This window comes from Dermacentor variabilis, chromosome 10 (assembly GCF_050947875.1).
Source record: "Dermacentor variabilis isolate Ectoservices chromosome 10, ASM5094787v1, whole genome shotgun sequence".
NCBI lineage: Eukaryota > Metazoa > Arthropoda > Arachnida > Ixodida > Ixodidae > Dermacentor > Dermacentor variabilis.
Window position 1 is genome coordinate 25,541,890 of NC_134577.1, and position 22,971 is coordinate 25,564,860.

The following is a 22,971-nucleotide window of genomic DNA, read 5'->3' on the forward strand; positions in this document are numbered from 1 at the left end:
TCCGTTTGGAGCAAGCGTAGACGTTGCGTTTTTCAGAATCAACCAGCGAGAATCGTGTCGCATATGCCCAGTACCGTCCCGCCGCAAGCACGCACTTTTGTGCAGCTTGGGTATCATTGCAAAAATTTATTCCTTAAAAGCCTGCAGAACGTAGATGTGCGTTTTCATGCGAAAGCCTATGGTCTTGTACACTTTTTGTCGCTTATATGCCGACTAGCCGTACCAAACAACCTGTGTTAGTTCCATGGACAGATGAACTGAGAAAACTGCACTTCTGGCGATACGTCCAGCGATAGGTAAAGCACAGTGATGCACTTTGAAAATGTAATGATCGGTTAAGTGATCCGTATCGACGCCTTTTAGAACCTTCGAAAGCTTCATCGCTTATGCCCTATGCGACCGCCCGGAAGACTGTTGCAAGCTTGGGTGACTGGGTGTCATGCGTTTATTTAAATAGGTTATTTGGATCCCTTAACCACAGGCATAGTTGTTTCACTTAATACCTCAATGATTTTCGATAGCTGAGATTATGTGAAAGGGTTTGGGCAAGTCATGCAGTGCGTAAAAGCTGATAGCTGGTGATCTGTTGCAGTATATATAACAGAATGGGCTCCAAGGGAACGGAAGCTCAGTCGCGAGTGATAGAGCTTTAATTAGGTGGTGTTGGTGAGATCACGACATTCGCAGGCGAAGCGTGGTTAGTCACCGGGAAACCCTGATCACGAGATCATCTAATGTATCATTAAAACAAGTCTGAACTCCATCGCCACGACCACCGGCATCTGCGCTTTCAAGATAGGCATTGCTCATGAATATTTGTAAAAGCACTTCATTGTGACATGGGAGGCTGTGGGTTCGGTTCCCACCAGCGACAAGTTATCTTTTCGTCCACTTTCATTTTTCCTTTTCTTCGTTATTTTCTACATTCCAATTTCAACCACAGTTAATTTCACCGATGCTTTCCTTGGCTACATTGTCTGTTTGCTTGATGTGGTTCCTGATTAACAGAATCGAACCCTCCTTCGGTCCCCCTTCTTCTCTCTGTTATCATATTATCGTTGTTTAACATAATCTACTCACTCCTCTTTGTAATGCTTTGGCCTTGATAGAAAATGAATAATTTCTTGCCGAATCATTTGTTGCATTTGTACCTACGATGCATGCTTATCTCAGCATTGCCATTTGTTGGCCGTGTTGGTAAACTGACTTGGAAAGCATGTTTAGCGCCAGCGAACAAGGACAGAAGGGAGACGACGCCACAAAGTCGTGGTGTCGTCTCCCTTCTGTCCTCGTTCGCTGGCGCTAAAAGTGCTTTCCAAGTCGTTTACCAACACGCCCAACAAATGGCAATGCTCAAATAGCGCATTGTGCTGTCGCCTCCCTTCTGTCCTCGTTCGCTGGCGCTAAATATGCTTTCCATGCTTATCTATTTTCTGCCCATGGGTTGGCATAAAGGGGAGAGTGGGTTATAAGCAGCGAACTTAAACTTAGCATTTGATAGGAACATCAAATGACTGACTCGTAAAACATTCGACTATAAAGGATGAGAAACTGGCCCCGATTACATTTTCCCGTTCATTATATGCGTTTGTGCTAAATGGCGTTCGTGTAAGGGCGTTCGGCATTAGTTATGGCCTCTTGAAGTTGTGGATTTCGAGCATGACCCACCATGGTGCGTCGAATCCGCGATGCCTGTGACAAACCTGCATACGACGTATATTGTGGTTACTAGACTGAGGTGTCACTGCAAATTCTCCCTACGTCTATGACTATCACCCCCCCCCACACACACACACACACACACACACGCACACACACCACCCAGCACTACCATTGCAAAAATTTGTTTAGAAGGACTAGATCTGCAGGAATTTCTCTTTGCGATGTAGTTGTTTTTACTTGGTCCTAAAACGTTTTAGAAATTGTTTGTGGTCCACATAGTAAAACTCTACTATAAAAGGATGGATAGGTAGGCTAGTTGGTAATGCCTTATTATAAAAACTTAGAGCGCTAAAACATAAAGGACGTAGTAGAGAAAATTAACACATCACACGCGCGTGTGGTACATGTGTTTGTTCTTCTACGTCATTTGTGTTTTTAATACTCTATGTTTGTATTATAAGCTCTGCTGTGTTAGTGAGTCAGCAGTTCGGAGCAAGGAATGTCGCTGTAGCCAACATTACTTTAAAAGCACGCTCGTTTTCTTACTTGAGGAGGCACGCGTTAATCGCGTAAGCTCTATGTGAATACGTAGGTAATAAGAAAAAGTTTTATTAAGTTCGCTCATCACTTTAGACCGCATGCTGCGATTGACGAAGTTGAAGCCGGTCAGTTTCTCAACTACAGGCACGCGCTCGTGAAACGTAATTCAAGTTTTTCGATAAGCGGCGTCAAACTTGCGGCCGAATGCTCCCCGTTGTTCTTCACTTACAGGAAACACCAGTGTGTATCGTCGCACAGTTTCAGAAGACATATGTACGTATCTTGAAGCTGGCGCCAGCTTTAGATTTACTTATCAGATTCAGTTTATTTCTTTAATAAGTGGTAACATGCTTACATAAGTATACAGAAGGAGGCCCCGGAGCACGTGGCTGAAAGGGGACCCCCTTGGATACGCCGGACGTAGAATTGGATGCGCCACGCGCGAACTCACTTACGAACTCACAGTTCTTAAGTTGCAATATGTGCCCAAAGAGATTGCTTTGAGAGTTTAATTAGCGAAGATTGTCTTAGTTTTAATTACACGTCTCGATTTCTCGTGCACGACTGTCGCTTCGAGTAATCCAGTTTTAAGAAGTAGAAATGTGCTTTCTGCCACCGACGATATTTAGGGGAAAAAAAAAAAAAAACGCTTCGTGTTGCAAAGTATAGACCACAGGGCTCCAACGTGCGCGGTTAATGACTCTGCGCGAAGAATGCAAAGAATGACGGGGTGCTGTCGTTACGACCAGCGACAGACGTTTACAATTCAGCGCGGTACATCGTTCACCGCCAAGAAGGCAACAGTCAAGAAGCCGGTGTAATTAAGCGAGTGGAGCGCCGTAGAGGAATCGGTTTATTTGGCGCGCGCCAGCATATGTGAGCATGCGCGAGCGACCAAGCCAAAAAACGGCCACATTTGCGCGGCTACACAGTGAATCCCTGTCAGCGAGCCAATCTTAGAGCGAAGAATGCGGAAATATTTGCGCGATAACGCGTTCGCGCGAGAATCCGGCGTGTGGCGATACACGAGCTGCGGTGCGAGTATGTAAGTACACGACCTTTAGCGATCCTCGCCGTTTGCATTCAAGGCCCGACTGGTAGCCTTGCCGGGAATTGGCGAAAAGTCTGTTTATTGCGGAGCAGCGAAAAAAAATATCGCTACGCTCACTTAATGCCGCATCAGGTATCTGGAAAGTGATCGTTGCTTTGGATATCTTCTTCGCATCCGATTTAAGTCGTGCACGGCTGCGCAAATGAACTCGAAAAAAAGGTGTTGGCGGTCGTACAACCCGGCTGTCTGGACCGCGGTTATAGCTTAGTCGTTTTGGCGTTGCGTGGCTGAACTGTAAGGTTGCGGGTGCGATACCGGCCGCGCATTTAGACGTGGCTGACAGAAAAAAACTAAGAAAAAGTGCTCGTGCACTTAGATGTACGTATACATAATTAATATGGCTACGTATACATGCATAGTATAGAGAGACGAGGACTTTCTCAAGTCTATCATCCAGCCGTACAGCCGTCTTTCTGTCTCATTTATACAGTTGCGCCCGTCACACACACACACACACACACACACACACACACACACACACACACACACACACACACACACACACACACACACACACACACACACACACACACACACACACACACACACACACACACACACATATATATATATATATATATATATTCCATCGCGTATCGTTGCATGGTGGAGGCTGTGCGCTTTCAAATGTTCGACCGACGAGAACGGTGTTGACGAAAAGAATATACCTGGTGGCGACGAACTAGAAAGTTTGACTGCGGGAATCCATTTTTTTTTTTCGGCTCCCGTTAGCCGACTTTCTCTCAGCGCTTTCGTGCTCACGAAGCGAGTCGTCAACGCCTGCGCATACACCCGCGTGCGGGTGGCGTGACGTCACGCATGACGTATTGAAATAGACTATGAAATCAGTCCTGATGGAGCGTGTCAATGCACTTGCGTTACACGCATGTCAGGCTCACTAAGCGCCAGGTTGACAGGTGGATGTATGAATGGTTGGATGGAGGATGGAAGTGTCGGAAAAGGGATAGTGGCGATGGGTCCATCGTTTCTTTCCATTTTTTTTTTCTTGCTATACTGCGCCTTGTACTTAAATGTTTTGGTCTGCCGCTATCAAATAAGCGCGACGTGTAATTTTAGCTTCGCTGTGCTTTTTTTCCTTCTTACCTCCACGCCACCAACCTTGTCGTCTTTTTCTGGCCTCCAGCAAGACAACCTACTCTCCTCTTTATGATGGTAGTATGTTGACGACTCAGAGTGAACATCCCTGTGTGAAGGAGGCGCAGAAATACAGAAGAATACAGACGCGTACGTACCCACATTTAGGCAGATACCATAAACTGAACCCAACCTTGTACAGTAATTCTTGCCCGTGGTGCGGGTCCTGGCCCTCAATGCCTCACGTAACATGGGAGTGCGACAAAAGACCTCATACTATTAATGCACCTTTGGTGCTCTACCTTAGTAAGGGAGCCCTGGGAGGCCATCCTCGCTCTTGCTGACCTCGAGGCCCAGAAAGGCCTCCTGGATCAAGCTCGGCGGGATCTCGGTGGCCACTGAAGTCTTGGAATAGGGACCTGCCCTGCACCGCTCCCTTCCGACATTTTCTTCCCTCATCAATAAAATTTTTATCCCAATTCCGTGTGGTACAGGGCAGTGGCATACGCCGCCACCGGTGACCACTGCAGTCGAGCATATATTAAGTTCATATGCAACTAGAGTCCACTTTAGTGGACTGTCCATTTCGGACGATTTGCTGGGGCCGCTCGTATCCTCCTCGCTCGTGCAGCTGCATCCAATCAGCAGCGGCTGAAATGGACAGTCCACTAGGTGGACTCCTACAGAAGACCTCCCCCTCCCTCCCCCCCATAACTGACGACGATGAGTCACTATTTGTAATGGCATCCCCTCTGGAACAGGGCGGCAACAAATAGCCACCTGATCTCTTTGATGTAATCGGGTTTTACTACATATTCGCAGTCCAGCATCTTGCCTATCGCCTACTTTGTAGTTCTTTCTCTTCGTTACAGCGTTTGTTGCAACTTGAGCCTAGAAAGGCTCATGAAGTTTGTGTCACCAGACCTGACCGCTGGAGTGTCCGCTGAAGCGTCATCACGCCATACGAAGACAGATTGAAGGATAAAAAATGATTGATAGTGACAGTTAATTAGTGAATGATAACATCATAATAGAGATTGGTAGATGCTAATAAAGACTAATAATCACTGGTAATGACTCCGAAATGACCAACATGTCTAACGACGGCCTGTAATGGCCACAATTGATTAAAGTGACTAGAAATGTCTAGTAATCACTAAAATGACTACTAATGATTTGTAATGACTACGAAATGGCCAATATGTCTAACGGTGGCTTGTAATGACCACAATTGATTACAAATGACCAAAAAAGGCTTAATAGTGAGCATTAATGACTAATGATGACTGAAACGACTAGTAATGACTAGTAATATTACCAATATGTGCAACGACAACTTGTAACGACTACAATTGATGAGAAATGACTAAAATGCTTAGTAATGACCAGTCATGACTAATAATGACTACTAATGAATATGATATGACCAACATGTCTAACGACAGCTTTTAATGACCACAATTGATTACAAATGACTAAAAATGCTTAGTAGTAGAAGTAGTGACTAAAAGAAAGAAAAGAAAGAGAAGAGGCAAAGAGAAAGAGGCGAGTGATGGGAAGAGTAGGCTTTCGCCGTTCACCTCTTACGAGAGATCTTAAGAGGCCCTGTAATTTTTCCTCTAAAGAACCCAGCTCCATCTCTTCCATGCTTTTTCCCCTACTCTAAACGTATCTTGCTTCCCTAAGTTCCCGTCATGTTTGAAGCCAAGTGCTTCTGGAAGGTAGAAGTTCCCATTCCCTACGGTGCTGGCTGTGTGAATAGGTTGGCATACCATTGCAACGTGCTGCGTTGTCTCCGGATTTTTGTTGCAGCTGACGTACGTACGCACCCCCATCCTGTTGACAAATCCTGTTGTTCACTTCGTGGACATATCATTGTGGAATTAAATTCTAGAAAGCTCATAGATCGAATCAACTGAAAACAATTGTCTGTTTTTTTGTTACACGATTCATGTATGTCACAATGTATAGTGTTTAATTTATTTTGCTGTTTCTACTATTATAGTGTACTACATGAGTTCGTTTAAACTCTTCTTTTTTGTCTTTTGCACACCTGGTTTTGCATTACAATACAGTTGCTATATATAATGTTTTCGTTTTTCTGTATTGGCTTCTGATAATCGTGTTTTTGTGATTGCATTCGCTTGCTTGTCACTGTTGCTGTCAATGTAATTTTGCACGTTTGCTAGGTACAAGAGGTCGCAATCCAGTGTATGACTATATGCCACCTCCTTCCTTCATATCCCGACGTGTAAAAAATTTGCAAAATAAAAGCGATGGAATTATTGAATGAATATTGATTTGCTCCCGTTTGTTTTTCGTTTTCTTAAGTCAGCCGCTTCGGACCCTTTGCGTTATCGTACAAACTCTCCTAGTTTCTTGCTTGCCGTATTCGTAAATCACGTTGATCCCCCCCCCTCCTCCTTCTCCCGTTTTTTTCACACAACTAAGTCTCAGTTTCTATTTCATTTGATGACTCCGGGTCGTCTCTACTCGCATTTCTAATTACTCTGCATTTGGTTGACCACTTTATTGACCTCTGGGCCACTTTTGCGTCGGCCTATGCAAGCGCCGTCTGGCCCCACTAAATCCTCTCCATGTATGCCTGGCGCCACCAGACAACAGAGAAGCGCTCCAGTCATAACGCGTTTTACGGGATTGCATGGTGTCCTTTAGCACCATTTAGACAGTGGCGTCACCTATCGGGGAAGGTAAGTGACGCTAACGTGGCCTTCAAGACCGCAGCGGTGCGAGAGGTGCGCCGACGAGATCTCGAAGGCCACGTGCTACCGCTCGTTTTAAACTAACAGCAACCCATGTCACCTGGAACTGCCTCACACGTGGTTTTACCGTGGGCCCTCAATGCCAATCTGCCGACCGCCCTTTAAATTTGTTACCTTTCTGCCTCAACAAGATCGCTTTGACTTCACACAGAATGACGTTCGCAAACGTTATCGTTCGTACCGTTGCTACACCACTTCATATTTATTGTAGCCCCAAAGTGGTCAAGTGCCAATACATCTACATTCCGCGCTGCTTTCATGCAGAGCTTTACTTGATGTTCAAATTGAGTGGGCCTCTTTGTTCGTTTATATATGCACGTGCACATGTATTTGTTTTGCTTGAATATAGCGTTCTGCTGCGTTAACGATAATTCATTACTCATTTATTCATCAGAGACCATAATTCGAGATGTATTCGCAAGCCTCTGAATCCTCTATATTTTCCGCTGAGCGCTGTGTCGTCCGCATACGTTGCGCCTGCAGGGACCCTCTGTGACACCCAGCTGCCCGTTACGGATGCGAGATAAGTCAAAACCTAATTTCTATTTTCCCGAAATTTCATCGGGCTAATAGTGTCACCTGGCACTACGACAGTGTATCGAAATGCTCCAACTGTAACGGGTCTGTTTTTAGGAGCTCTAAGGGGCCCTTTTATGCAATGTTTAGAACTCTCTGCATGGTGGCGGCATCTGGCGCGAAGTTTCGATACAAATAACACGTGACTTCATAGCGCCAAATTTGCAGGCCAATTGAGTTGGTATGCCTTAAAAATAAACAACGATCGCTAGAACAAAGCGGCTGAAATGGCGTTGCTGAGACTGGTGGATATGAGACCACTTAATTAAAAAAAAATTATGCGTGGCTCTGCTATCGCAAACACCAGAGACCAGCGGAGCTGGGGGAAGGCCAGTATAGTAGCGCCAAACCGCACACTTTTGCTAGGCTTCCCCCAGCTCCGCTGGTCTCTGGTGTTTGCGATAGCAGAGCCACGCACAGTTTTTTGTCCACTGCGAGAAAGAGCTAGGACCGCCGAAGTGAGCGGGCGGGTTTTTATCGGAGAGCAATGACGTCACACCACCTGTGTCCCCGCTGCGACGCTATGCTGCGCGATGCTACTTTTGTACTCTGCTTTTACTCTCTCTCAGCTCTCTCTCCCTCAGCTCGGCGAAGCTGCGTACGTCAAGAGAAACCCGGAGACGTTCTAACACCTCCACGAAAAGAAATTCTGGGATAAATGCTGGGATTTTACATGCCAGAACCTATGATATGATTATGCAGCACACCGTAGTGGGGGTCACCGGATTAAATTCGGCCACCTGGAGTTCTGTAACGTGCACCCAAGGCGCGGTGAAGGGGTGTTTCTGCATTTAACCCCCATCGAAATGCGACTGCCACTTCCTGTATTCTATCTGGCGACCTTGTGCTTAGCAGCGTAACGCCGTAGCCCATAAGAAACCACAGCGGGTATCATTTAGTTCGGCGCGCAGCCGTATTGCGCACGCAGCGTCCTCTGTGAGCTGACACATTTCGCCGCCAAGCTCACTTGACCGACTGAATGCGGTTGTTGTTACCGGTGGTTACTTTCGGGCTGGCGTGGTTTACTTATAGGGTGGAATGACGTCTTCTGCGTCGAAAAGGATTCTGTGATGCGTAGCGATTCACTGGACATGGACTGGATATTCACTGACACTGTTCGTCATGCACAGACTACGTGGTTCGCTCTCGCAAGTAAAAAAAGGTCACCGTCGCCAGCTTTTCATCTGACAGTGTACGACACACCGACGTTATCCTGTACACAATACTGCTATACTCTAACAGACAGTTGAATGTGGTAGGTTACCAATAAAAGAAAGCAGATTTTGCGCGCTGTGGGAATCGGTGTAGGTGAAGCTTTCTGCGCTGTTTACGTTTACTGACGGTATCTGAGGCGTTTGACGACATACGACAATCGTGGCGTGACGTTGAATGTAATTACCTCGCCTGCACCACTTGTGCTTGTCATCGTAGAACACAGAACATAGAAATACATGCCGTAGAGCCCGAATGGGCAATGGCTTCTGCATTTTCCTGTCTCATGTTAGCTGTACTGAAACGAACGAAGAGGGGTAAAATTAGCAGAGCTTTAGAATAGGGGCCCCAAAGAAATAACGTCGAAGCCACTGCGCATGTGCGAGACGCAAACTGCGTTTGGGTTTTGCGTCGGGCACGCTATTTCACTGATTTAGCTGTAGCCCTCAAAGCTGCCCCAAAAGATTTGCGTAAGCAAACATGGCGGCACCAATCGAAGCGACGGCTCTAACCTAGCACCAAACTGGGCTCGATTCGTGGTAACGCGTGAAGTTCGCAAGCTAGGAGAAATGACTGCGGTTATCGCTTTTTGTCAAGTATAATATAGCGTGTGTTATGAAGATTGATTCATTAGACGCCGCTGATTCCGAATTCGATTGCGGATTCCATGGCTCGTAGGCCTAACGCGACTTGGCTGGTAAGGCACGTGAAGTTGGTAGAACTATGCGCAACAAATTGTTTGCTGCTAATAGAACAACCTCTAAATTGTAATTAAATCCTTAAACACGAAAGTCAAAGTTACTAATATTATAATATGGTACATTGTATTTAATTCTTTCTAATACCTTTTTTTGACGCCTAGTGTCAACGCAAGACGCATCAGCAAGCACAGAGCCCTATTGTGAAACTTCACTTTTGCGTGCCCCAACACTAACAGCCGCAAAGCTCTTTGGGGCCTCTATTCTGAAGTGAAGTTTGCGTAAGATTAATCACCCGTTTCCTGACTGCGTCGGTACGGGATCTGATTGTAGCCATTCCTTGCATCCCCTCTCTGCTCCTTTTATAACATTCTTCCTACTTCCCCTCCGGACTGTCGTTACCAGATATCTTTAGTTTAGGGGACGCAAGCGGCTTGCCTGCGCAAGAACTAGGGGCGATGGTACTACGCATGCGCAGATCCCTACGTCTAGGTCTGCGCACGCGCAGTACCGTCGCCCTTAGCTCTCGCGTCCCCTAATCTAAATCTCTATTGTTGTGCGTGAGTGACGGAGGCAAGCGTGACCGCTTTTGCAATGCTTTTGCGGGCGAAGGGGGGGGGGGTAGTGTCACGCCTAATTGCAATCTATGGGGCGAGAAAAGTGGTTCATTGCGGGGAAGGGAAAGGTTGCCGCTTTCCTCTGCAGCCCTTGCGGGACCACGGCTTGGCGCCATCAGGGGGGAGGGGCGTGAGTGGGAGTAAAGGATATAGGAGGGAAGAAATGGGGAGGGTCGAAAGGGTGCGCGCCGGCGAAACACCTGCTCCTATGCACTTGCCTCCCCCTTTCCCCGGCGCGCGCTCTTGTTAATCCGCTCATCCCGATCGCATCCTTCCACCCCACCCCCCTGCGCGACACTGGACGCTGGACGGCGAAGGCTCGACTTAGAACAGCTGCGCTCTTAAAAAGAAGGGTCCGTTTCTTTGAGACCGCCTAACCCACGACGTCATCCAGCGGGCGATTAAGCGATTGGGCGTTGCGATATGCCCTTTCCCACATTTTTCGTTCACCTTCCACGAAAGAACACCTTTTTCACCTCTCCACGTGAATGTATGCCGTGCTCCCTTTTCTTGGGCCGCGAAAGATAGCACGTCCGTCGCATCGCTTGCACGACAGTGCTTTGGTGGCTCTTGCGTTTCGCACCCTGAAATCATGAAGCCCACGCGCTCGCGGCGCCCGAAGCAGCAGCGTCGGACAAGCGACGAAGAAGAACCTTTAACCACGGCCGAACGTCTTCAAGGCCCAGAGAACCTCGAACTGCAAGCGATGTGCGGGAATTTGCGAGGAATGGTGCCCGGCTCGTCACCTGGAACGCGAGAATCTGTCAACTGCGTGGACATTGTGCGAGGCGCCGGCGATTACGTCGGGCATCATCTGCAGCAGCTGTTCGAACTTTGCGACGACGTTCCCGAGCGCTGTCAGCGTTCCGCCAAAGCACACCGCACGGGAGATGAGCGCGCCAGCCTTCTTCCGCCTTTGGACAGCCGCGTGAGCGACTTTCCACCCACCTGTCCGGTAAGTGTGTGCAGCTGAGGTACGACGACTTTGACACCGCTTTGAATATTGTTGCTTCCGTATGTACATGCTAACCGTTGCAGCTGCGCAAGGTGAACGTATTACAGGTTAGGTCTGGGAAAGCGATAGTCGGTGGTAATATAGCTCATTATCTGTTCAACGCGAGGTACGACTACGAGAGGGGGAAAAAAGATGTGCAGATCCCGCGCGCTGTGGGAATCGATGTGTGCGAAGCTTTCTGTGCTAATTGCTTTGATGGACGATAATTAGCGGTGATGTTGACCACGAAAGCTTAATTTCTTCAACGTGTATAGTGTAACACGAGATTAGTGAGTTGATGTTAAACGTTGCCTTCTGGGCACCACTGCTGTTCGTTTGCGTAGTACACGGAACACACAAGGAGAGGCGTTTTGTTTGATGCGTCGTTGTGCGCCACATTTAATAACCTCTGAGACGGTTCAGCATTGTCATTGCCTCGCATGACGCATCGCATCGCAAACTTGAATTGGATTATGGGGCTGTACGTGCCAGAACCACAATCGGATTACGAGGCACGCCGTAGGGGCGGACTCCGGATTAATTTTGAAACCGTGACGTTCTTTAACGTGTCCTAAAATCTGAGTGCGCGGCGCGTAGCCATGCGGTCCTCGGGGGTGGAACTACTGCACCGATTGCGCCTGTTTTATACAAACGCCAATTCCTGCTCCAAACAGCGCAAAACACAGAAAATTGACCGAAATTGCGCCATGTTGCGCCAGGACGGCTTCGGCAGTGGCCGCGAACAGCGATCGGAAAGAGGCAACAAGTGATGGCCCTTTCGGTACTTCAGCGGAAGCAACGACATCGCTCGTTGCCACGCGACTACGGCCAGCATCCGAATTTTCGCCGTGCTTTGATTGAGCGCTTAGGTGCGCATAGTTTACTCTATAATACGCTATCGAAAGCACAAGTACATGGCCGATGAAGGACAGAGTGCTACAACGCTTCTGATATGCGGGTAAGAAGATTCATATGTGTTTTCAGTATTTCGTCATAATGTCCTAGTGCGCTGTTTCTACTGTACTTTAAGCGAACAGGGAGCGCTGGCCATGCACGGGCCGATGTCAAAAATGTTTTACATCGTCCTATTGGCGCACGTTCGGTGCAGGTATAACAGTGGCGAAATGCATGAACCCGGCAGCTATGCGGCTAACCTCCGTTCAGCGGAATCGACCCCAGCTTGAACTTCATGATGTGGCCGGCTTCCGAAGCATATTCAGATTTACGTCGAGCACGAGCAAATAGGAATGACAGGAATACAAGAGTAAGGCGCGTTGTACGGTGCGATGTATTCGTTCAGTGGCACATCGCACGGTGAATGGTTTTGTGGGCGTGGCTGCACAAAAGCCCAGTCGCACGAAACGAAAAGTGCGACAGGACGATGTACAAACCATTTCAGCTCGATTCACGCAGCGAGCGCCTCTGCGGCCTGCGATGCCCGACGCCGCACATCGTTTCTCGCGGAAACCCGCCAAGGTGGCGCCACAGCGCCACGAAACAAGAAAAAAAAAACGCGTATGCGAACGGTTTTCTCTAGTAATGCTTTACGGCTCGCACGCAAGCTACAAATATGATTGAGTTCGAGAGAAGCGAGAATCGGTAATAAATTAACGACCCGTAATATATGTATCTGGGTCGCGCAGTCACCGTTGCGAGCTCCGAGTGCAGAAATCGGCGACAACAAACGACAACAACCGTGTCGGCAAACGGAACTAAGCGTGCTCTTATCGGCTGCACTGTTTGCAGAACAGCGCACAAACGCCTGCTCACCCAGAGGTCGGTGAGTGCTGCATGACATTAAAGAAAACCATACTGCCCCGAAGAAGCCATTAATGATTCGCTATCCATGAGACGCACAACAGACGCGCACTCAACGTGAGCGCAGGCACACACATCAACCGGCCAAAGCGCCGGCACCCTTCCAAAATGCTGTCAGCGCCGCGCGGCAGAGGGCAGCACGGGAAAATCAGAAAGGCGGATTGGGAGGAGGCGGCTGCAAACTCGGGGGAGTGGCGCCGCTGCGATCGGCTGCGATGCAGATTTTTTAAACCTTGTAATAAATTACATGCTTCACGCGGAGCGCTCAAATGCGTCACTTGATCCGCACTACCTGCCCTAACGACTCAGTACGTTTGTACAAATTCGTTTCGGGATCCATTTAAGGTGCCTCTCGCACGACGTGCAAGCTTGTTGCCTTTTAAAAAAGCAACATTTTCGATTGCGTAATTGTCGGTTGCTAGGTGGCACGTCGTCACGGTTTAGCATGCCTTTGCACATGCATGGGCAGCGTTTTCAGCATTAAGTGCCATGTTGCCACCCACTTGATGTACTTGCTTTCAGCTCACCGGACAGTCTGCACACAACCACGTGCCCGCCAAGTCCTCCGACGTTGATCAGCCTGCATACAACCGCGTGCCCGTCTGGTCCTCCGACCTTGATCCGTCTGCATGTAACCAAGTGCCCGTCCAGTCCTCCGACATTGATCCGTCTCTACTCAAGCAAGTGCCCGTCCCGTCCTCCTGCCTTGATCCGTCTGTACGCAACCAAGTGCCAGTCCAGTCCTCTCACCTTCTTTCACCTTTACATTACCATGTGCCCGCCAAGTCCTCCCATTGTGATCCGCCTGCATACAACGACGTGCCCGTCTGCTCCTCCAACGTTGATCCGCCTGCATACAACGACGTCTCCGTCTGCTCCTCCAACGTTGATCCGCCTGCATACAACGACGTCTCCGTCTGCTCCTCCAACGTTGATCCGCCTGCATACAACGATGTCTCCGTCTGCTCCTCCAACGTTGATCCGCCTGCATACAACCACGTCTCCGTCTGCTCCTCCAACGTTGATCCGCCTGCATACAACGACGTGCCCGTCCGGTCATCCGACCTTGATCCGTCTGTACGCAACCAAGTGGCCGTCCGGTCATCCGACCTTGATCCGTCTGTGCGCAACCAAGTGCCCGTCCACTCCTCGGACCTTAATCAGTGTGTACTCAACCACGTGCACGCCAAGTCATCCCATTGTGATTCGCCTGCATACAACCGCGTGCTCGTCTGGTCCTCCGACCTTGATCCGTCTGCATGTAACCAAGTGCCCGTCTGGTCCGCCGACCTTGATCCGTCTGCATGTAACCAAGTGCCCGTCCAGTCCTCCGACATTGATCCGTCTCTACTCAACCAAGTGCCCGTCTCGTCCTCCTGCCTTCATCCGTCTGCACGCAACCAAGTGCCAGTCCAGTCCTCTCACTTTCTTTCACCTTTACATTACCATGTGCCCGCCAAGTCCTCCCATTGCGATCCGCCTGCATACAACGACGTGCCCGTCTGGTCTTCCGACGTTGATCCGCCTGGATACAACGACGTGCCGGTCTGCTCCTCCAACGTTGATCCGCCTGCATACAACGACGTGTCCGTCTGCTCCTCCAACGTTGATCCGCCTGCATGCAACGACGTGTCCGTCTGCTCCTCCAACGCTCATCCGCCTGCATACAACGACGTGCCCGTCCGGTCATCCGACCTTGATCCGTCTGTACGCAACCAAGCGGCCGTCCGGTCATCCGACCTTGATCCGTCTGTACGCAACCAAGTGCCCGTCCAGTCCTCGGGTCTTAATCAGTGTGTACGCAACCATGTGCACGGCAACTCCTCCCATTGTGATCCGCCTGCATACAACCACGTGCCCGTCTGGTCCTCCTACGTTGATCCGCCTGCTTACAACCACGTGCCCATTTGGTCCTCTGACCTTGATCGGTCTGTACGCAACCAAGTGCCCGTTCGGTCCTCTGACCTTGATCGGTCTGTACGCAACCAAGTGCCCGTTCGGTCCTCCGACCTTGATCCGTCTGTAAGCAACCATGTGCCCGTTCGGTCCTCCGACCTTGATCCGTCTGTAAGCAACCATGTGCCCGTCCAGTCCTCTCACCTTCTTTCACCTTTACACAACCACGTGCCCGCCAAGTCCTCCCATTGGGATCCACCTGCATACAACGACGTGCGCGTCTGGTCCTCCGACGTTGATCCGCCTGCATACAACGACGTGCCTGTCTGCTCCTCCAACGTTGATCCGCTTGCATACAACGACGTGCCCGTCCGGTTATCCGACCTTGATCCGTCTGTACGTAACCTAGTGCCCGTCCGGTCCTCCGATCTTGATCGGCCTGTACGCAACCAAGTGTCCGCCCAGTTCTCTCACCATCTTTCACCTTTACACAACCATGTGCCCGCCAAGTCCTCCCATTCTGATCCGCCTGCATACAGCCACGCGCCCGTCGAGACCTCTTACCTTCTTTCACCTTTACACAACCACGTGCCCGCGAAGTCCCATCGTGACCCTCCTGGATACATTCACGTGCCCGTCAAGTCCTCGTACCTTGATCCGACTGTACGCAACCAAATGCCCGCGAAGTCCTTGTACCTTGATCCGCCTGTACGCAACCAAGTGCCCGTCCAATCCTCTCACCTTCTTTCACCTTTACACAATCACGTGCCCGCAAAGTCATCCCATTGTGATCTGCCTGCATACAAACACGCGCCTGTCCAGTCCTCTCACCTTCTTTCACCTCTACACAAGCACGTGCCCGCCAAGTCCTCCCATCGTGATCCTCCTGCACTCAACCAAGCTCCCGCCAAGTCCTCGTACTTTGATGCGCCTGTATGCAACCAAGCGCCCGCCAAGTCCTCGTATCTTAATCCGCCTGTATGCAAGCAAGTGCCCGACAAGTCCTCGTACCTTGACCCGCCCATACGCAACCAAGTGCCGGTACAGTCTCCCTGCCTTGATCCGTCTGTACGCAACCAAGTGCCCGTCCAGTCCTCTCACCTTCTTTCACCTTTACACAACCACGTGCCCGCGAAGTCCTACCATCGTGATCCTCCTGCATACAACCACGTGCTCGCCAAGTCCTCCCATCGTGATCCTCCTCCATACAAACACGTGCCCGCCAAGTCCTCCCATCGTGATCCTCCTGCATACAACCACGTGCTCGCCAAGTCCTCCCATCGTGGTACGCCTGCATACAACCACGTGCTCGCCAAGTCCTCCCATCGTGGTACGCCTGCATACAACCACGTGCTCGCCAAGTCCTCCCATCGTGGTACGCCTGCATACAACCACGTGCTCGCCAAGTCCTCCCATCGTGGTACGCCTGCATACAACCACGTGCTCGCCAAGTCCTCCCATCGTGGTACGCCTGCATACAACCACGTGCTCGCCATGTCCTCCCATCGTGGTACGCCTGCATACAACCACGTGCTCGCCAAGTCCTCCCATCGTGGTACGCCTGCATACAACCACGTGCTCGCCCAGTCCTCCCATCGTGGTACGCCTGCATACAACCACGTGCTCGCCCAGTCCTCCCATCGTGGTACGCCTGCATACAACCACGTGCTCGCCCAGTCCTCCCATCTTGGTACGCCTTCATACAACCACGTGCCCGCCAAGTCCTCCCATCATGCTACGTCTGTATGCAACCAAGCGCCCGCCAAGTCCTCCCATAATGGTACGTCTGTATGCAACCAAGCGCCCGCCAAGTCCTCGTACCTTGATCCGCCTGTATGCAACCAAGTGCCCGCCAATTCCTCGTACCTTGATCCGCCTGTATGCAACCAAGTGCCCGCCAAGTCCTCGTACCTTGATATGCCTGTATGCAACCAAGTGCCCGCCAAGTCCTCCTACCTTGATCCGCCGTTATGCAACCAAGTGCCGTTACAGACCCCTTGCCTTGATCCGCCGGTATGCAAGCAAGTGCCGTTGCAGTCCTACCTTTATCTGCCTCAGCTCAACCACATGCCCCTCCCTTTCGGCGAGTTTCATCCGCCTGTACACAACGTGGCCGCCATGTCAAGTATCCAACCGGTGAGTGTGCAACATACGTTCTATTTTCATGTTACTTTAATATCTACACTATACAGCCTACCGACGAGCTCTTATGCAGTAGTATACAGTGGGTTAGGCTGACGGGCACACAGTTACAACATATGTATGGCTCAAAAAGTACGCGTTGACACAGAAAACACAGCAAGCGCCATTTTGCTGTTGTGTTGTGTCCCTGTCGTCTGCTGCAGACGCTTAAGGCTCGTTCACGCTAGGCCAACACGACACCGATTTCGGTCTGCGGACTGGCGACAGCGTTTCTTCCTTCGTGTCGGCCCCTGGTCACACTGCAGCGACGCCGACAATCTGCCGACGGTCGGCGGAGTGCTCGGCATCGTTGCCGTGTGACAGAGGCGCCGTCACGCAGGAAAAAACGCTGTCACCGACAATCGGCAGGCCTAGATCGGTGTCGTGTTGGCCTAATGTATTGAATGAGCCCTTAGTGATTGCGGTGGCATGTGTGGGGTGTGCACAAATGCTACTTTTTCCCCTTAGAAATCGCGCCCGTGAGAGAATTGTTCGGAAACGTGTTCTGATATTATATCTAGGCGTATAACTTCTACGTATAGTTGTACCCAAAGTGGGAGACATTTCGTCCGTGCAACACGTCGTAATCGTCGGTGGTTTTTTTTTTTTAAAAAACTAATTACTTTGCGGCACACATTGCTGTGCACAAATTTTAGTCGTGAGGCTGCAAGGCATACTTACGAAATAATTATGTCGATGACACCATTTTCAAAATACACGCCATAACACTTGCCGTAAGATCGCACTGTCGTTCCACTTACTTTTTAGAGCGCAGCTCTTTGGCGTCCGTTCCTGGGTTTCGCGTCGTCGTCGTCGTCGTCGGCCTCGTAACCAGCTCCGCCCCCCTTTCATCCCCCCAGCGCTAGCAGCGACCGACTGATACCGCTGGATGCCGCTGACGCCGCTAGAGAGTCAAGATAACGTGACTGCATAGAACACCGTCGCCGCCATGCAGAAAGAGGAGGAAAGGGTCCCCCCCTCCCCCCTGTTCTTGTGTGGCGGATAGGGTGCTCTTCAGTTGCCGACGCGCCGGTTATTCGTTGTCCCTGAAACCAACTCCGCAGCTGGGGTTGACTCACTATCGGCGTCAGCGGCATCAGTCAGTCGCTGCTATCTCTTCCCTCCTCCCTTTATCGTGTTGTCCGCTTGCTGCGCGCGCTTCTGCCCCCATCGTTTGCCGCTGGGTGTACACGCCGCCCCCCTCCCCCCTCTTCCTGCGAGTCTCCGGTTGTCAAAGCGCCGGCTCGAACTTAATTCCTTTCTTCGCTCCTCCTCCAATGCAACCCCTGTGCGGTGGCAATCAGAGAGCCAGATCGGTGGCGGCGGATCTGTATATGTGCACCGCCCGAGCCGAAATTGCCGCTGCCGTTCGCCCTGTGCGGTGGCAATCAGAGAGCCAGATCGGTGGCGGCTTGACATAAAGACAAACAGCAATTTCCTAACACTTATGCGGGAGAACATCCCGTTCCTCTCGCTCGTAACGCGTCCCACGGCTGTGACAACCTCGCGAGGCACTTGTATAGATCTCGTCTTTGAGAATCAAGCATTGGTGTACCAAGTCGAACATATATCAGTCTATTTCTCCGACCACAAAGCTTCCTTCATGACTGTCAAGAACTGTTAGTGGAGTCTTTGTTAAAGGAATACGTGTGAAAAATAAAAAAAAAAATTCTGTGATAGCGCATACATGTGTTGCTCGATTTCTTTGCCTCAATCTATCGAAAAGGTGAAACAGCTTATTTGCTGCGCTCAAATTTCGCATTAGGAAGTAACGTAATCGTCGGTAATTTTTTTTAAAACAAAAACGCCGTTTTATGCGTTAAAACACAAAAGTAACTGGACTGTCATTATAACCCCCCCCCCCCCCTTAAGTTCGGGAATGAATATCTCTCAACTGGTGTCGTCCACAGTGTTCGTTCCAAATGGATCCGCCTTGCGAATGCCCCGGCTACAATGTGTAAATTTCAGTATGTATATGTACCGTAATATAAGTGAAAAAACTTAATAAATCCTTCTTATTTAGTCAGTTATGCATTTAGATTTTTCGTGCAAATCATGTCCCCCCCCCCTTTCCTTGCCTTGGGCAATCCAGCTCAAGGATTCGAATTGCGCTACCTGCCACTGATGATTTGTAAAAAAAATTGGTTATTCTTCGCAGGAATACCCGGTATATGCACAAGTAGGTCTGCCGGCGAGGATTCTTAGACGCCTGCGGAGCTTTGCGGAGCAGTCGGCCTTTGTAGAAGTTGGAAATATTCATTTTATATGCTGCAGGAATAGTGTTGAACCAACTCCTGCACTCTTTGCCTGATTGCTCTCTTTCGCATTATTTTAAACCTCTGCCGTTTTCAGGCGGAATCGCTGCTATGCATGTCCTTGCTGCGTATCTACTACGTGTGCTCAGCGTTCTGATAGTCATGTTGGGCTTTCTTTCTGTTTTTTTTTTTTGGTTCAAAGCGTATAGTTTGCTGTTTCTCATCTGGTAGAACGATACGAGAAAAGAGCCGTACGGAGAAGGGCAAGTCTCCTACGGACTGAAAATAGGTCGTCGGGGGTGGGGGGGGGGGGGAGGGGGAGGCGCCGGACGTCGCTGCTTGGTTGGAGAGCCGTGACGTCATGCCGGATGGGGATGAACCCTGTCCTTATCAGCCGGCAAAGCGGCGGTCCAGTCTGTGGCGTCAAATAAGCAGACGTTGGAGCAGCGATGCGAGGATCGGCGTCAACGGGAGGCCGCCATGACACGCAATAAGAACGAAAGGAAACCTAACGTCAACTATAATTTCTCAGATATTTCGATCGGTGGTTTCGGAACGCTATTCGACGCGCACCTTTGAAGGGTCCTGCATAATTTTTTTTTTTTTTTGCTATCTCTATTGTTGCACATGCAGGTCACCAACGCAGACGATGCTCTTTCGACCTTCCCGGGCTTTGCATACGAGCGACGTTCTGTTGGAGGCGTCGTTTATTTTGAATCCTGCACCCTGCCAACGCACTGGGAAAAGTGACACTTATTATGATTTTTAGATTTGCCCCTGGCCGGGAGGCACCTGATGGCGCTAAGTGACGCGTCATTTCCATTTGTGGTTTTAGTCATATTTTCACTTTTTGTTCCTTTTACAGTGTAACTTTTTATCTGCATTATCTTATCTTCCCGAATGCATTTCTTTCTTTTATTTCATCATTTTCCTATCATATAATTTCATTCCGTATTGTAACAGTCTCTTGCAATGTGAAATATCAGATCACCAATACATCCAAAGGCACACGCTGGATCAACCGAAGGCGCAGAACATCATAATCACGTTTACTGAATAAACACTGTGTTCGAGGAACCTTTCCCGCTGAGAATCTTGGAACTGTAGACGTAACCGTTAACCAGTTATTCTTTAAGTTTTAAAGAAATGCCAGCTTTCCTTAAGAAAAAAAAAACTGCGCGTTGGGTATTGTTTCAATAGTTTTACTTGTGCTGATTTGAGATATACGCTATGGCAGGAGAAAGTATAGAAACGTGAGTTTTGATGTTTGAGTACCACCACAAACTTCAGTGTGAGGTCGCGGATTTCAAAGTACTTATTTTCTTTTTTAATTTGAGTGGTCGTTGAGTTAAGGTGGTCATAAATAAAAAGAAATCATTGAACTTGCTAACTTCAGTCTTTAATTGCCTTTTCAGAAGGCAGTGTAGTTGAACTTTGCGGATAAAAAATTTACTACGCCCAAGAAGTCTCCTTCGGTTCTTGTCTTCACGGCGAGTCGATGCGCCAACTTCAATGCTGTGTCACTGCGCGCCTTTTCTTTTTGCTTTGACTCGCCGAACGCCTTCTCAGTTGCTTTCTTACATTTTGTGGAAGGGTGATTTGGTATCGTACCTCAAGTTCTCTTTACTGCTCCTTTAAAGCTCGTTTCCACACATCTCTCATTGGTTTCACGCGTACTGCTGCATTGCTGGTGCGAGATTTTACCCTCACTTTCTTTGTATTTATTTACGCGTTTCTTTTTTCACGGCAACGAGAGCCAGAACCTGGGGTGCTAATGACAGAACAATGCACCCCCCTCTCCCCTTCGGGAGTTCTTCATATAACCGTGCTCTTTATATCTTGCTTCGACCAATATATTATTTCATTTCATTGTAATCAATTGTGCTGTTTCTTATATAATGTCTATTTCATTATGTCATTCTGCTGTGTGTGACTGTTCGTTGTTGCGACTTCCATGAAACCTCTGTATAAAGCATTTCCTTTCTTTCAAGATGTGTGTTATTCTAGGATGCTAAAGTACTTCCCCCACCCACTATGGCGTGTCTTATCAGGTTATGGTTTATCATAATCATGATTATGAGATTTACATGTTTTTTTTTTATTGTACGCGACCACGAGTGATTACTGTAGAATGCGTTGCTATGCATGCCTACAGGCATACGTATGAGTAGCGCCACTGCAACGTACGTGAGAATATTTTCCCACCGAAATTTGAACGTTGTTGCTAGAGAGAGGAAAAAAAAAGCTTCTACATTCAAAATTTTGTTGCATCGGGCTGACAGTGTTATCCACTTGTGAATGCCACTTCTATGTGATGGACCCTGGGCTGTAGTCACGTTGCTGCGACAGCTTTTTTTTTTTTTTTTTTTGCCCTCTGTCCCTTCGTTTCACTTTGCTTTGGAAAATAAAATTTCATTACCTGTCTACTTCCCCGATTTGTCCGCGACACTCCTGAATTCACGCCACTGTTCCCTATCGGCCTGTCTGCCTAAAAAATGGCCACGGTCATTTCCGGGATGCACTACACTATTTGTGAAAGTAGCCTCGTCCTCTGGATGTAGCTGTCAATTGTCGCGAATTGGCTGTACTGTGCCCGTGCTTTTCCTTTTTTTTTTCTTTCTGTCTTTCTTTCTTTTTTTTACTGTGGTGCCGCGTTAGCGCAGCGGAGCCACCGAATCGACATTTGTCATGCATCGGTGATTGCGGTATGAGGCCGCGATTTCATGCAGACAGCTGAGAGAGCTTTATTCCGTTATGCTGCCGCCTCAGGATCGTTCGCGGCTCTTGCGAGGGTGCCTAGGGTGCCTCGATGCCAGCGCCGCCGCACCCTATAGCGCTTGCCGAATAAGACGACGCCAGTTGAAGGTGTCGTATACGTGGCCTCTGACCTCGGTGCCAAGGTCTGCCTAAAAAGCTACGCAGGTGATCTCGGAGGCCGTGCAAAGTACTCCACGAGCGTTTGTGCAGACCAGGCGGCGCCGGGAAGTGCTGAAGCCCGGCCAGCACCACTGGCTGCGCCCCTGTTGTGAAACAGCCGTTGGAGATAGCCTTCCGTTCACAATTTCATAACTTATTTATTAGTAAAAATACAGATAATTACATGTGCGTAGTATACATAAGGAGGTCCCAATGTTTAAAGCAACAGTAGTACAGAGGAGAGCTAAGAGTAATGGCAAAACATGTTAATAGCATATGAGTAATAAGAACACTTGTTAACAGCATGACAATATAAAAAAACATTAAGATTAGAAAAAGTGGGCAATATCAGTAAGTATTTATTATGAATGCTATTAGTTCTTTTTTTTTTTTTCGTCGTAATTTCGCTCGAAAAAATTCTGGCATACGCGATGTCTGGGTCCACTGCAAATCTGTTTCCTTTACCGCGTACCAAGAAAGACTACAGGCCTGTTTACTTTGATTCGTTTTATTCGATCGTCTTTTGAAGCACATTTCTCAACCCCTCCAGAACTTAAAAGAACGTCCTGCACACATCTGCTTGTGCTGCTTCATTTGTTGCGTCGCATGAGCAAGCA

At 49.0% G+C, this 22,971-nt stretch overlaps 1 protein-coding gene and 1 long non-coding RNA gene across 3 annotated transcripts in view; both read left to right on the top strand.

Moving 5' to 3' along the window:
• LOC142560184 (uncharacterized) overlaps nucleotides 1-5,820 on the top strand; it is an 80,171-nt gene extending 74,351 nt beyond the window's left edge. The window contains exon 5 of the long non-coding RNA XR_012823316.1: nucleotides 5,281-5,820. This is a non-coding gene — a long non-coding RNA (uncharacterized LOC142560184). The remainder of the gene's footprint in view (nucleotides 1-5,280) is intronic.
• A 4,380-nt stretch (nucleotides 5,821-10,200) lies between these two features.
• On the top strand, nucleotides 10,201-21,864 carry LOC142560185 (uncharacterized). Of its 2 annotated transcripts, none has more exons than XM_075672093.1 (3): nucleotides 10,201-11,249; nucleotides 13,629-17,138; nucleotides 20,072-21,864. In XM_075672093.1, exons 1-3 carry the CDS (start codon nucleotides 10,887-10,889, stop codon nucleotides 20,186-20,188), a joined length of 3,990 nt encoding a protein of 1,329 aa, XP_075528208.1. In that variant the 5' UTR covers nucleotides 10,201-10,886; the 3' UTR covers nucleotides 20,189-21,864. The 2 variants fall into 2 exon arrangements, with proteins under 2 accessions (XP_075528208.1, XP_075528207.1); XM_075672092.1 differs by lacking the exon at nucleotides 20,072-21,864 and adding an exon at nucleotides 19,342-19,693.
• The last annotated feature ends 1,107 nt before the right edge of the window (nucleotides 21,865-22,971 follow it).